The sequence below is a fragment of the Elephantulus edwardii genome, unplaced genomic scaffold (genome assembly GCF_000299155.1).
Source record: "Elephantulus edwardii isolate Elephantulus edwardi_28Jun2011 unplaced genomic scaffold, EleEdw1.0 scaffold00236, whole genome shotgun sequence".
Taxonomy (NCBI): Eukaryota; Metazoa; Chordata; class Mammalia; order Macroscelidea; family Macroscelididae; genus Elephantulus; species Elephantulus edwardii.
Genome location: NW_006399986.1, coordinates 779249 through 794422, shown reverse-complemented (window position 1 = coordinate 794422; position 15174 = coordinate 779249). Strand labels below are relative to the sequence as shown.

The following is a 15174-nucleotide window of genomic DNA, read 5'->3' as shown; positions in this document are numbered from 1 at the left end:
AATATTTTCTTTTAATATATTTTGTGTGTGTACCATCAAATCTGGTCTGACTGGTACAGGAAGAGATTGCCCCTCCTTCTCCGGCAAAGTTATCTGGTGGATTTGAACCTTGTGCCTCTGGGATTGCAGTGCAACTTCTTGCCACTAGGCTACCAGATCTCCCTTCTTTTTTTATTTTTAAAAAATTAATTTAAGTGAAAGTTTACAGAGACTTTGGATTTCCATTCATTCATTGTTGCACTTTTCTCCTTGCCCAACCTTCTCCGCGCCCCCCCAGTTCACTCTTCTTTTTTTTTTTTCTTTTCTTTTCTTTTTTTTTTTTTCAGTTCACTCTTCTTTTTGAAAAAAATAGAAGAAAAATTCTTTCATTGTTACAAATAATTCCTCCCCCCAGGTCCACTCCACTATGCAGCCTTCATTCTGGACTCCTCTCATGACAATAATACCTAATCACGCAACCCTTTTAAACAGTTCTCTCCCTCATCTGTTTCAATGCAGTATAGATAATTTATCCCATCTTTCTCAGCCTCCCCCCAACCCTGATGTCAGTCTCATTTTACAACAGTGGTAGCATGCAGTATTTATTCTTTTGTGACTGAGATGTTTCACTCAGCATAATGTCCTCCAGGATGGGCACTCTCTTGCTGTCAAGAGCCACAGCTTCAGGAACCCCAGGAGCCAGAATCGATATGGTGGTAGTGGATCAGTTTTGGGGTGTAAGCTGAGCAAACCAGTGGATGCAGGAATACACGGACAGGAACAGCAGCTCACTTCTGTTTCCCGGCTCACCTCTGGGGTTCTTCGGCCGAATGCCATTTCTCAGAGCCTCACCCCACTGCTGTTTCTAGTCCTGCCTTCCTGACCCTCTCCCATGAGAAACCACCAGCTAACTCAGAGGTCCCCAAAGCCTGGCCGGGGCTGGGCAGGGCAGCGCTCTGCTGACCCCTCGTGGCCACAGGGAGCATCACACCGCATTCCCCACTTGGCACTTCCGCTGAATTCCTGGCACCTGACTCAGTGTTTCTATTTTTTAAGCTGCTCCGCTTAAAGAGATCGATATTTGTTCCCAAAGAAAGGTGACCGGACAGAGTGCGGACTTTATCGAAAAATATCATTAATATCACCTGCAAGCAAGATTCTGCTGAAAATTATCCAAAATTAGTATATCAGCAGAGAACTGCAGGCTGGGTTTAGAAGAGGCTGTGGTACTAGGGATATTATAGCTAATGTCAGATGGATGTTGGCTGAAAGCAGAGAGCACCAGAGGAATGTCTGTGTTTCATTGACTATGCAAATGTGTTTGTGTGAATCACAACAAACTGGCTGATTCTGAGAAGAGTGGGAATCCCAGAACATTTGATTGTGCTTATATGGACCATGAGGGGAGCTCTGGTGGCCTAGTGGCAAGAAGCTGCACTGCAATCCCAGAGGAACACGGTTCGAATCCACCAGATGCTCTGCCGGAGAAGGAGGCGCAATATCCTCCTGTACCAGTCAGATCTGATTTGACGGTACACGCACACAAAATAATAAAAAAAAAAATAATAAAATAAATATATGGACCATGAGGCAGTCGTCAGAACAGATCAAGGAGATACTGCATGGTTCAAAATTGGGAAGAGTGTATGCCAGGGATGTGTCCTATCTCCATACCTTTTCAATCTAAATGCAGAACAGATTCTCTGGGAGGCTGAGCTCTATGAGAAGGAATGCGGCATCAGGATTGGCGGAAGAGTCATCAACATCCTGTGTTATGCAGATGACATAACCCTGCTTGCTGAAACTGAGGAGGACCTGAAGCACTTGCTGCAGAAGGTCAAGGACTGCAGCCTTTAATATGGATTGAAACTCAACATCAAGAAAACAAAGATTCTCACCACTGGGCCAATTAACAACATTTTGATCAATGGTGAAGAGATTAACAGCTTTAGTTTGCTTGGCTCCACAATTAGCTCTCTTGGTACCAGCAGCCAGGAAATCAAAAGATGAATTGCATTGGGAAAGTCTGCAGAGTACTGAAGTCAGTCTGGAGATTAAGGTGCACCTGATCCAGGGCATAGCCTTCACAATTGCTTGTTATGTGTCAGAAAGCTGGACAATGACTAGGGATGATAGAAAGAATTGATGTCTTTGAGCTGTGGTGCTGGAGAAGAGTATTGAATATTCCATGGACTGCCAGGAGAACAAACAGGTTTGTCCTGAAGAGGGTGAAACCAGGCTGCTTCTTGGAGGCAAGGATTGAGTCTTCATCTGACATACTTTGGGCATGTTGAAAGGAGGGACCAGTCCTTGGAGAGGGACAGCATGCTTGGAAGGGTGGAGGGACAGCACAGGAGGGGAAGATCATAAATGAGATTAATTGATTCAGTGACTGGGGTAATGAGCGTAGGTGTGTCAGAGACAGTAAGGGTGGCACAGGATAGAGCAGGGTTCAGGGTTATGGGACATAGGGTCACTATGAGTTGCAGGTGACTTGGTGGCACATAACAACAAAACAACATTATTGAGTGAACGTTTATAAAACCAATCGGTTGGTTCTCCATTCAACAATACACATGCATTTTGTTTTGTTACATTAATTGCAGTCCCAACGAAGTACCATCACTCAGCCCACATCCTTCCAGTATTTATTTCCCACCCCTTTTCCTCTGTCTCTTTCTGCTTTCTGAGTTTGATTCTGAGTAATTGCTGCCTTGTATGACTGACTGTTCTAGGGAGTGTTTCTCCTTGGTGTTATGGTTCATCTCAGAGTCCTATTGCTTGCCTGGAGGTTGAGTCTTGGGGGTGAATGCTCTTCTAGATTTGAAGGGTGACTGAGAGCTATAGCCTTGGGGGTTCCCCCAGTCTGTGGGAGAACAATAAGCTTGGTCTTTTTAGGATTGTTAACTTTGTTCCACATTCCCCCCCCACCCCCAGAAGATCCTAGACCAATGACTCCTTTCAAAATGGTGAGCAGTGGTAGCCGGGCACCCTCTAGTTCTTCCGGTCTCAGGATGGAGAAGGCTGATGCTCACTTGGTCTATTAATTGTGGAGATGAATAGGTTTTGGCTTTCCTTGTTCTCCTTTGCTCCAGACAAGAAGGGACCAAGAGTTGCACGTTACAGCTGCTCACCAGCCTTTAAAGCCCCAGTGGATACTCATCAAAGCAGGACACAGAAAACTGGCTTTGTGGACAGTGTTGTGTTAGTGACCTAGTGCTGTGTTAGTTTCCCCTGAAACTAACAATGGCCCTGAGCTCCTAGGCCTAGAGACTCAATCCATCAAGGGTTTGGAAAAGGCTAGGAAGTGGTCGTAACTTGAACTTCTTAGGTCTACTCTCTCTACACGGCCTGTACAGATCTGCATGGAGAAATACTGTCTCCCAAACGTGTGTAATCATAGGTGGGGCCTCCTTCACTTATGCACGTCCATTCATCTTGCCTGTCCACCCATGTACACACCTGAGGATTAACGTCTGCTAGAGAGCAGCTCTGGTGGCCTAGCGGCAAGAAAGTGCGCTGCAATCCCGAAGGCACGCATTTCGAGGCCACCAGCTGCTCTGTAGAAGGTTGAGCAATCTCCTCCCATGTGGATTCACAGCCTCCGAAAACCCGCTGGAGGGTCAGCAATGGGTTGTTTCCGACTCGACGGTACACAACAAGAGGGCTCCTTGGAGGCAAAGGTGATAAAGCTTTGTCTCTCATACTTTGGGCATGTGGCTTGGAGAGGGTCATCATGCTTCGAAAGGTGGAGATATGGCGAAAGAGAGACCCTCAGCCAAGTGGACTGTGGACTGAATTTGTGGCCCAGGACAGGGCAGGGCAGGGTTCAGACTATGAACAAAAACAAGGACTAATACGAAGGAGCTTAGGTGACCTAGTCTGTAGCAGCTGCACAGTCCACGCCTCTGGTGGGCCGAGTGCACCAGGCGCTCGGCTGGGGGAGTCTCTTGCGGGAGGGTCAGCTGTGCGTTGGTGCTGATGTGATGACGTACTGATGCAGGCTCGCTGTGGCTGTCACAGTGGCTGCCTTTGTTGTGCAAGTTTAATATCACCAACGATTCCTTTGTCCACAACTGTCACTTAACACTGTTTTGATATTTTGTTCATTGTGTGTATGTTTTCTGAACTGTGATTAAAAAAAAAATTATCTTCTTTGTGAGTTTTTTTTGAGTCTCTTAAACTTTGCCAAGAGCCCTGGTGGTAGCTTGGTGGATGCTCCTGGCTGCCAACTGGAAGAAGGTCGGTGTGAACCCACCAGTCACTCTTAGGAGAGGTGAGGCTGTCGATCTGAGCCTGGCCGGATGAAGGTCTTGGAAACCTCATGTTGGTGCTGTTGTCGTGTGCCGCCGTGTGTGACTGACTCACAGCGACCCTGGAACAACAACGCTGAACTAACTACATCTATGGAAACAATCATAGAAGTGCATTATGAACGGGCAACAGCAGGCCGGGTGCTGGCTGTGGAACAAATCATCCACTGCCACGTGCAAGTTCAAACGGAAGCCGTGGGAAATGAAAGCAAGTCAGGAGACTCAAAACACCACTGTGAATCTATCCCACCTGGAAACCCGAGCTCACAGCTGGCCATCCAGTGGGTTTCTAGAGGCTGTCAACTGCCCATTATTTTCATCCAGAGTAGCTGGTTGGATTCGAACTGCTTGTCTTTGGGTTGACAATATAATTTCATACCCTCTAGGCCGCCTGAGCTCACCCAGGAACTTACATTCTTCTTAAACCCTTAACCCACCCCCCTGCTGTTGAGTCTGCCAGCAGCTTAGTGAATTCATCAAGCACAGAGGGATGAGACACTGCCCTGTCCCCACGATGGGCTGGGGCCTGATCATTGAAACCTGTGGACTTTTCACTGGTTGGTTCCTGGTAGACTGCCAGGCCTTTGCAGCTGGAACCTGTTAGCATCAGAGCAACACACATGCTTCTGCTGACAAGAGTGGTGGTGGTAGTGGCGGCTGCACAGAAGGTGCACTGGCTGGCCTCGAACCTGGGTCTCCAGTGTGGGAGGAAACAATTCCAACATTGGGCCACCAGGGCACGTTTGTGCATTTGCTTGTTTACTGGGGTGTCAGCTCCCTGAGAGCAGGGGTCTTTGTCCACACTGTGTCCCTGGAACCAGGGAGAGACTTCAAGGGTAACAGGCTTTTTCAGGACTAGGCTGGGATTGAGTGGGCAGAGCGGAGGCTGGGGAGAAGGAATTCTGTACACAGGAAACCACACAAGCCAAGATCTGAAGCGGAAAGCAATCAACTGTATTCAGAAAAACTTTGTGATCTGGGAGAGTCTGATGGGGGTGTGTGTGGGGCGGTTGTCCCCAAGTCATTTAACATCCAAATGCCTGGCTGACCGGAGGCACCTGTGTTTGAGGGCACGGCTGCCAAGCTGAGCTGGGCAAACAGATCAGCTTGACTAGTCATGGCTGCCTGGAGGTGGTTCTGTGATCAACTAGCCATGCCTGTCACAGGCATCAGGAGGGTTAGAAGTAGTTTGTATGCTGAATCATTCCAGCCACTGACTGTGCAAACCCAGACCTGCCTTCCAGAATAAACCAGGGGCTTAATGTTGGATTGGAAGGGGTAAAACAGCTGGTGGCATGTGAGTGAAGAATCAGGACCAAGAGGACCTCCTAAATTGACTCTGGCTCATAGCAACCTGATGTATAACAGCAGGTAAGGCTGCCTGACCCTGTAAAGAGGAAACAGTGGGGTCCTCAGGCAGGTCAGGGTGCCCCCCACGGTGGGAGGACAATGCAGTCCTCCTCCAGGCCTGAGCTTGGCCCCAGAGCAAACCTGACCTTTGACCCTTTGTCCTGAGCACCTGGGGGGGGGGTGGAGAATTAAGCCCCTGCCGCAGGGTGTACCCCACCATCCCTCTCCTCATTCTTATAGCCCCAGGGGCAGTGATGGGCTCCTTTAGGCCTGGGGTGCTGGGGCGCCTTCAGTCCGCAGGTTTGGTTTTTTACAAGATTGATTTATTGACTGTGGTACATATCACATAAGGCCTTTTCAGGTTTGTTTTTTTCTTTTTTTTTACACCATTCCCATTGAGACAAGTACAATACTTTGTAGCAAATACATTTTAAAAAACAAAACCAAACGCAAAAAAAAAAAAAACCCACCTCAGCCGAGATGCCACAGCCTTGTCCCCGGCCGCCCATGCACTAAATTGGGTTTGGGGCCTCGACAAACCCACAACGTAACCAAAGAAAATGCTGGAAAGTAAGCTGACATTCCTAACACCAACTAGAGATGTGAAGGCCTAACGTACAGAGAAGGAACTCTTATACTCCCTTTACAAACACGTTTCCACTTTTGCTGAGAAAACAGAATTGTGGGGCACACGGCCAGACTACGAACACATTTTTTTTTAATACCATTGATATGCTTTCCCCTTTAAGGAAACTCAAAATAGTTAATTCAACATATATAAAGTTCATTTAGACATGTGAAAATACAAGTACCAGAAAAATAAGCTGGCAGCAGCACTATTCCAAATTTTCAAACAAGTTTTATTCCCATATAATTCCGACATTGCCTTTTTTTTGTTTAATGTACACAAGGGAACATGATTCTTTTATAATAAAACAATAACTTAGGCCCTGTCTTGACTACATGGAAAGTGTAACGTCATTGCTGTTGGGCAGAGGCCGCTGGGGGCCCAGCCAGGACAGGGACGGGCCGCAGCCAGCCTTCCCTCCTCTGGTCTCCTGGTCAGCACGCCTGGTCTCTGGCACACGCACACACACATGCCTCAGCCTGTCCCCTCCCACTAGGAGCTTGTACCTGCCAAGCAATAGGGGTGATGCTCCTGATCCGTAGCCATGGGGGGGGACCCTGAACCTACTGTGGTGACATCTGGGCCTGGCCCTGACCCCTGGAACTTCCCTGGCTGCCGGGGGCGGGGGGGGGGCTCTGAGCGGTGACACAGAGGCAGGGGGTGTGTGATGCTTCTGTGACCACTGCCTTCCCCAGCGAACATCCCAAAGCAGCATGGCCTTCTGCCCGGGAGAGGCAACTGCACAGCTGTGCTCTGGTCTGGGGGCTGTGACACTGGGGGATGGTGGTCTCAGGCCCCATCCTGGCATGTGGTGCCTGCTCAGGTGTGAACCTCTGTTCACACTCTGGGACAAGCACTCCCCGAAGGAACACCCTCTCCTTCCCAGTAGTGTCTCCAGTCTGAAGCAGAGAGAGAGTGGGTCTGAGCGAGCTCAGGCCTCACCCCTCTTGGTGTGACCCCACGATACAGGCTCAGAAAGAACTTAGAATCAAGGAGCCGTGCTCTCACCAGAGGTGGTGTCTCCTCGATGGCCTGGCCAGTCTCCCAAGGGTGCAGACATCCCTCAAAACCCCAGGCTCTCCTACTGGGGACCCATCTGAGTGCCTGCCTGGTCCTAGGCCGACTGATCAGAAGCCCATAGCTGGTGACATCAGTGGGAACAGAGATGTGTGACACTTCCTGTCCACCTTGGCTTTCTGAGGATTAGTCACCCCCTGTCCTACCAACGCCGCCAGACACGGGCTGAGGAGGAGGGGGAGGGGGTGCAGTCTGGCTCCTCCCAGAATGGCTGGTGGGGTGCTGGTGTCTGGAAGCCACCCTTAAGCCTGATTTCTGTGCATCCTGCCTGAATTCACACCTACACACACATCCATGGTTTCTGCTGGGCTCTTCAGGTCGGGGGCCCCCAGATGCCGCAGCCCCAGAGCCCAGTTTCGCATTGACAATCACAGGGCTCATTTCTGGCTCTAGTGCTGCCCTCCGCAGGGGTCAGAGGTGGAAAACCTGGAACTGGGGATAGTGTGGGAGACACGGGCTGGGGGCCAGCACGGGGTCGCCGTGTCTCCGTTGAGAGAGATGACTCAGCGCAGGACTTGTGACCTCGCTGGGCAGAGGGCTCAGGAAATCTGACGGCTCATCGGAGCATCATGCACCCACCTTCTGCCAGCACCCCACACACCCACATGCACACCACAGGCTGCCAGGCTGTGTTCTCTGGGTGGGATTTTTGTTTAGATCGAGGGTAATTTCATTTCATCCAAGCACCTTGTTGGCCACACAAACCAGACACAAGCTGAGGGGGGCACAGGATCACTTCCCCGAGAACAAAGGGAGATTTGTGGGGGTGGGGAGCTCTACTCACTGGCTCAGGCTCCGGCTGTAGTGAGGGCATCCTGGGACATGACCACAGATCCTGCTTCTTAAAGTGCAAAGAACCCAGGAGGGCAGTGCATGTGGGACCCGTGCCCCACCTTCCTTCTTGTCCAGAGGCCCAGGAGGCGAGGCTGCCGCCTGCCCCGAGGGTGGAGACTGGCCGTGGAAGGTTCCAAGAGGGGCAGCTCTAAGACAGTCACTTCCCAAGAGGGTCTGGACAAGGCCACAGGGGGGCGGTGATGAGCATGACAGCAGATCGGGCTCCCTGACTTCCTGCTGGCCGGGACCACCAATGACCACCACTGGGGAGTGAGGGGGTTTCCCTCCCCACAGACACCTCTGCCTGCACCTGGGGGGTCGTCCACTGCCAGGAAAAGGGCCCCACTGCCTCCCAGGCCTCGACCCATTCGCGCACACATGCACACACACGCATGCATGAGTAGTGTTTCCACGGCAATGTAGTGTGTTCAAGGCAGCCAGGTCCTGGCTCCTCAGCTCATCATCACCTCCAGTGTCCTGGGGGCAGGCAGGTGGCTCCCATGGGCCCTCGGGCAGCTGCTGGCCTCTGGCCTTGCTGTCGTAGAGATGAGGCCTGCCACCTGTCTGCTCCTGGCGGGGGGAGCTGAGACTTGAGGGGCCCTGTAGTCGGTTTCCTAGTTTCTTTCCAATGTTGGGAGGGGCTTTCCACTTTGCTTCCAGTGATCCTCTGCCATGAAGGGCTCAATCTGAAGTCCAGGATGGGGGAGGGCGGGGCGGCGCCCTGGGGTCCGGGGTCGGACCTGCCCCTGTTCCCTTCTGCCGGGCACACGGCAGCGGCACTGTACCCGGGGCAGGGTCCCCAGACTCGCATAGAGGAGATAAAGTGGGGGACATGTCCGGGCACCCTGGTTCTGTACAAGCCATTGACGAGGAGTGGGTGGGTTCCCCATAAGCTGCCTCACTCGTTCAGTCCTCGAAGGGTCTCAGGTCAAAGGGCAGGTCCCCGTGGCAGCAGCCTCCAGCCAGCCCTGGGTGGTCTGCATGCAGCCCTGGCCCCCTGGCCTACCTGTTCAGACTCTGGCCTTGCACGGCTGTGGTCTGTTGGCAGAGGGGCCTCTGCAACAAGAGCGTGCTCAGGTGGCCAGCGGGGCTCACAGCGTGTGCTCGGCCTGCAGCTGGGAGGGCAGCAGGGGCTGCAGCGGGGACTGAGGGGTGGGTGGGGGCGACTGGGGGGGAGACGGCTGACCAGTGATGGGGGTGGAGGTGAGGAAGGGGACAGTGGCCCCCATGGTGGAGGGGGAGCTGGGTGTGGCGCCGGGGGGCTCGCTGATGGGCCGATTGTAGAAGAAGAAGGGGCACTGCTGGATGAAGAGTTCGATGATTGTCTGGTAGGTGCGCGTGGCCGTGAGGGCGTCCATGGTGCTAAAGTCGGGCCGCATCAGGGTGGGCCAGAAGCAGATGGAGAGGTTCTCGCTGGTCATGAGATTCACCTTGTTGTTGTGGCTGACTCTGTGGGGACACGGGACGCCCGGTCAGCTGAGTGCTCACGGTCGCCTGCCCGGCACAGAGCCTGAGCCCTCGCAGCGGTGCCCAGGGGCCCACCCCACCTGCAGGGGACAGGGCACTCTGGCTGGGCAGCATCCCAGGAGGGAGCAGGTGGACAGGCAGGTGCCTCCCTACGAGGCTCATGTCCACCTGGGCAAGGTCCCCTGCCCCCCGTGTCCCCACGGCACGCCCGTCCACACAAGGGGGCCACCACACCCTGCTGGGGCACAGGCGGCTGAAAGCTGACGCTGAGCTCTTGGGCTCCTCTGTTAGTCTCGGGGCAGGAAGAGGGTCCCAGGCCCCTCATGCCAGCCACCCCTCGTGCTGGGCACCCGCTGAGGCCACGTGTGCAGCCTGTGGTAAGGGTCCCACCGGGCTGCTTGGCACCCCACCCAGAAGGCTGGCCACGTACTTGTTCAGGTGAGAGATGACGTATTTGAAGACTTCGTGGTTTTCCTTCGGGAATTTCTTGAGCACCTCCTTGAGGGCGTGTAACTTCTGCTCCCGGTCATTGATTTCTGAGGAGACAAAAAGCAGACTCCTGGGTGAGGTGGGCATCGTGTGGCTCTGGGCAGCGTCTCCCTCGGAGGGCCGGGCGCACTTCCTGCCAGGCTGCTCCGCTCTGTCCCGGAGCGACTGCACAGGCCACACACCTGGTGGCAGTGAGGTCCTGGCTGAAGGGGAGCACTGTGCACAGGGGGCTTCCGGTCACTCCCCACCCCCAACCCCCAGACGGAGGGGTCCAAGGAACGGCACAATAAAGAACATTCTTCACTCATCCTGTTGCCCCTGGAGACAGGATCCCTGTGCAGAAAGCCAGCTTCCTGACCAGGCGGGTGGGTGCGGCCACCCACCACCCACGCTGCCAAGGGACTATCTGGGGGGAGTTGTCACAAGGCCGGGGCTCTGTCCTTCTCGAGCTCAGGGATGCTGCTGGAGAGGCTGATGGGAACAGTGGGGGGTTGTGTGCAGCCCCTCAAAGCCTGTGACCCCTCCCCGTTGCAGACCCATGTGGAATCCTAATGGGCCAGTGGTGGTGGGAGCCAGCTATGGAGCCCAGCGCCGGGACAAGCTGGCAGTTCCACTGAGTGTTGCACTCTGGGGTCACGTGCTAACAAGCCACAGAGCCAGCGACCAGGCCCTGGTGGACGGGCGGCAGAGCTCGGCGGGACAGCAAGCCCTGGACGGAGGCGAATGCAGCGTGGAGCCGCCTGGGCGGGTGGCAGGAGCACACTCCCGCAGCCTCGACTCGGACCTCAGGGCTGCTCCAGGGCCCCATGGACCACAGACACCCATCAGTCCTACCACACACTACGGCCCAGCTGAAGGTGAGCTGCCCAGCCCCGAGCACGGTGCCCTGAGTGCAGTGCTCTACGGGACCCAACGGACAGCAGCACCTGGCAAGGGCAGGCAGATGGACAGAGGATGGAGGGCGTGCCCCCCCCCCCCCCCGACGGGAAGTCCAGCACCATCAGTGGAATGTCTCCACCACTCAGGGCACGAGCTCCTGAGGTGGCCCCGGAAGCACTGTCCTCCTCACATGTGTGCCTGGCCCCAGGGGCTCCTGGGCCACAAACCATCTGGCTTTTGGGAAGCCCCCATCCTTGGAAGGTGTGAGAGAGGCTGGCTGGGAATGGACGCAGGTGACCTGGGTTAAGGGTCCTGTCTCAGACACTGGCCAAGCTGTGTGTGTCTGTGGACACGTGACGCGACCAGCAAGCTGCCTGCCTGTGATGGACTGACAGTGGGGGTGCTCTCACTTGGAGACACCTCAAAACCAGGTGGGGCACTCAGGCTGCACTGTCACCCCACTACCCTGGGCCAAGGGCGGGGGCCTAGCAGAGCCCCGCAGGCCGCTGAGTGGGGCCTCAGCAGCTTCCTGGGGAGCACTGTTCCACGCTGCCAGGTATGTGACATGGAACCGCCAGCAGTGACCCTCGGAACACAATGACCGGAACCTGTGCCACCCGCGTCACCCTCACCCGACAGTCACTGCGTCAGTTCACCTTGGCGACACTCTTCTCTTTCCCTGACCCTTTGCCTTTCCCAGCATGACTCTTCCAAAGGCCTGGCCCCTCCTAATAGCCCAACGTGCGGAGAGCAAGCTCCACCCTCCTCGCCTCCAAGGAGCATGGCGCCGGAACCTTCTCCAGGACAGTGGCGGGGCCCTTAGCAACTCCACTTTCCTGAACTTCGAAAAAAGAAACAACAGAATAAAACCAAATGGAAGATTAGCTTTGACAGCACACCCTCAAGGCGTGGGGAGTGACGGCTGAAGCAGGACCGGCTCCTTCCACGCGAGCGACCCGGGTTCGTGGCCCAGCTGGGAGCATACCGCTCTCCTCGGTCCGACAGCTCCCGGGTCCAGAGAGAAAGCTGGGGTAGGAATGAGGATGAGGACCGCTGGGGCCCTGCCTCTCACTGTCCGTCTGTCCCCATGAATCAGGCTCTGGCTCAGGTGAGGAACACACCCATTCCCTGAGCAGCTGGCTGGATGACAAGGGGCCACCTTGGCCACTCGGCCACTAGTCAGGGCCAGCGTTCGCTGCCTCGTCACTCAGTGGGAGGAAGGTGTTAAGCTGGGCGGTTTTGAGGGTGCTGTGGAAGCACGTCCCCAGGGAGCTCATGCTCACCCAAAGCTGAGGGTCTGGTGGCTCCTCTGCAGGAGAATCTCCTCCCAGGCAGTTTGCAGCCTCGGGAGCCCAATGAGGGGTCAGCTACGAATCGGTTCCAACTCGATGGCCATGAGTCTGAGGGACTTTTAATGGTCCTTTGACAACCAGCACCTAGAGGAGCCTGAAGAGGCCTCCACAGTTGAAGGCCTGTGGGCTCAGCGCTCCAGGATGGAGGTGGAACTAGCTCTGATCTCTAGTGAAGAGGGCAGGGGATGCCTTAGTCAGATGGCTGGACTGGAGGAGGGGAGATGTCATGAGAAAAAGGACAAACTACAGGGAAGAGGAGCAGTAAATGTCCTGGAAGTGGAGTCCCGGACGGGCTGAGGGCTGAGGTGAGGGCGAGATGGCGTGGGGTAAGACAGCCTCCGTCTGGCCTCCTGGGGCCCTCGCTGAAGCCTGTACTTGGGCTCCTGGGGTCCTCACTGAGGCCTCTGGCCTGCTCCCTCCTGCCTTTGCAGGTCTGTGCTGCGACATGAGGGCACTGTCCCCTCACACCACCACGGCACCGCCTTGTGCATGGTACCCATGGGAAGGATGTACACTGGTGCCCAGCAGAGGGCCAGGTCCTGAGTGACAAGTGGGACAAGGTTGTTGTCACTTCCTCCAGAATCTTCTACTTATCCTCTCCTATGAGCCAGGAACTAAAAGAAAAACCCTAGCCCCAAGCAACCAAGTAAAAAACCAACAACCCTCCAAACCCCCGAAACTGAGTGCCTCCTGGCGCCCACGCCTCCCATGGCAGAGCTGAGCTTCCGGAGGTTTTCAAAGGCCGATTCTTTGGGAGCAGATCGCCTGCCCTTTCCTCTGAGGCACCTGTGTGGACTTTTGGTTTGCAGCTGAGTGCTCAAGCTGGCTGCACAGCTGTGGGTAACACATGTTCTGGCAGGAAGCTAAGTGGTGGACACACTTCCACCGTGTTCAACACTGTGAGGTTCTGGAGGTACAGAAACAGTTCAGTAACGACCTTGGTGCCTGTTGTGATGGGCTCTGAAACAGCTTCCAAGCTCTGAATACACAGAGACAACAGCTCTTAGGTATTAAGTGGGAAGAGCTGGACAAGTTGGCGTTGTCATGGAAACCCAGCCAGACTGGGAATCTTCTCTCCATTGTGCCCCTCAACACCAAGTTCTCCCGGCCAGGGGCGGTGTCTGCGGCTCGGGGAAGCCGTCTCCTGACGCCCACAGTCCACCTTGCTCAGATGCTCTGGCCATTGTGAGCACTGCCATTCTCCCTCCTTCCAGGTTCAAGGTCACGGAGCCCCACTGGGAGCATGAGAAAGACACAATGGGAAGAGGAAGCGGAAAACTTCCACCCTTCGCAGGCAGCTGTGGTAACAGCAGCAAGAAGGCACCTCCTCCGCTGGGAAAGGGCTGAAGCGTGAGAGGAAGGGCAGCCGGCTCCCTACTGATGACACCCTATCTCCTCATTACTCCAAAAACAAAAGTGTGCTGTCTCGGCAGCTCCCGCGGAAACAATAGGGTTCTGTGGGTGCAGGGCCTCCAGAAGCCTCTAGATGGCGCCAAGTCAAGACAAATGCAGCCAAGCACGAGGGGCTTCCAGCACGCTGGGTACCAGGCCACACCTCCCCCGCCAGCAGAAACAGAAGCAGCTCTCTGGGCAGTGGGTGAGCCACACTGTCCCCCCCGCTGCCACCCTAGTCCACCTGGAGAAACCCTCCCGCCCATCTCCAGAAGCAGCCGGAGGAGGAACACGCATGCCCGGCCCTGCCTGGGCCTCTGAGAGGCCTTCAGCGACTTCCACCCAGTCAGGTCCAGGACCAGAACAAGGTGGGGGGTACACAAGCAGACGGAACCCTGGACACCAGAGGTGCAAACTGCTGGGGGGCCCCTGAGCCCCAGAGCCACCCACGTGGATGCTGATGCCTCGTGGGGATCGGGAAGGGGGTGAGTGGGGAACGGGAAGGGCAGCATCTGTCAGGACTTCATGGGACTTTCCTGTCCAGTCTCGACACTTCTCCACCAGGTGCCTCTTCAAAGGGCAAGTAGGAAGAGTAACAAGAGCAGGAAGGCAGGGGGCTGCGAGGGGCTGCAGGGAGGCTGGGTCCACCAAGAGCAAGGAGACCAGCCAGTGCGCAGGCGTGTCTGACCCTCAGGAAGGACACGACCCCTCGTCCTGCACAGTTACCTCTGATGCCCTCGACCCCGCGGGGTACTCACTGTGTGCCTCCACCAGGTCGATCTGCATGCTGTACGGCACCAGGGGGTCTGGCAGCTCGGAGAAGAAGCTCTTCATGGCGCCGGCCACGGTGTTCACGGTGAAGTCTTTCTCGGCCAGGTCCAGGTTGTGGTCTGAAAGGAAGGTGGATGGGCACGTGAGGCCAGGCCACACTGAGCAGGGCTGGGCTGTGGATGCTGGTCCGGCTCCCGTACAGCGACCACAGAGGGGAGGCGGCAGCCGTGGACACCACCCAGCCCGCTGCCTTCTGTTGAGGCCGTGTGGGACTGCCCCCCTCAGGGCCATCCAGCTCCCCCTGCCTGCTGCTGATGGGTTTAAAGGATCACCTCGCTTTATGGTGGGCCACACGAAGGGGCCCACAGTGTGGACTTCAGACTCCATCACTGTCCCCATGTGGAGAGGGAGCCAAATGACTCCTGTCTGCCCCTCAGCCTGGCTCTCGTGTTTTCCAAACACAGTTGACTGCACCCAGGAAGCAGTGGCTGGGAGGTGAGTGGGTTACAGATCCTCTAGCACCCCAGGTGTGGCTCTCCCCTCATTCTACCTCCGGTGGCTCTGGAGGAAGTCCTGGCCCTCACCTGACCCTCTGCTCCCCACAGATGCGCTGTGTCACCTGCCAGCTGAGCATGGCTCGGGT

At 55.4% G+C, this 15174-nt stretch overlaps 1 protein-coding gene across 1 annotated transcript in view; it reads right to left on the bottom strand.

The window, feature by feature from the left end:
- Positions 1 to 9267: 9267 nt before the first annotated feature.
- ARHGAP35 (Rho GTPase activating protein 35) overlaps positions 9268 to 15174 on the bottom strand; it is a 90262-nt gene continuing 84355 nt past the window's right edge. Inside the window, exons 4-6 of the mRNA XM_006898623.1 lie at positions 14519 to 14650; positions 10079 to 10184; positions 9268 to 9630 (exon numbers count right to left, since the gene is read on the bottom strand). Of these exons, the coding sequence (XP_006898685.1) occupies positions 9273 to 9630; positions 10079 to 10184; positions 14519 to 14650 (596 nt within the window). The 3' untranslated portion in view covers positions 9268 to 9272. The remainder of the gene's footprint in view (positions 9631 to 10078; positions 10185 to 14518; positions 14651 to 15174) is intronic.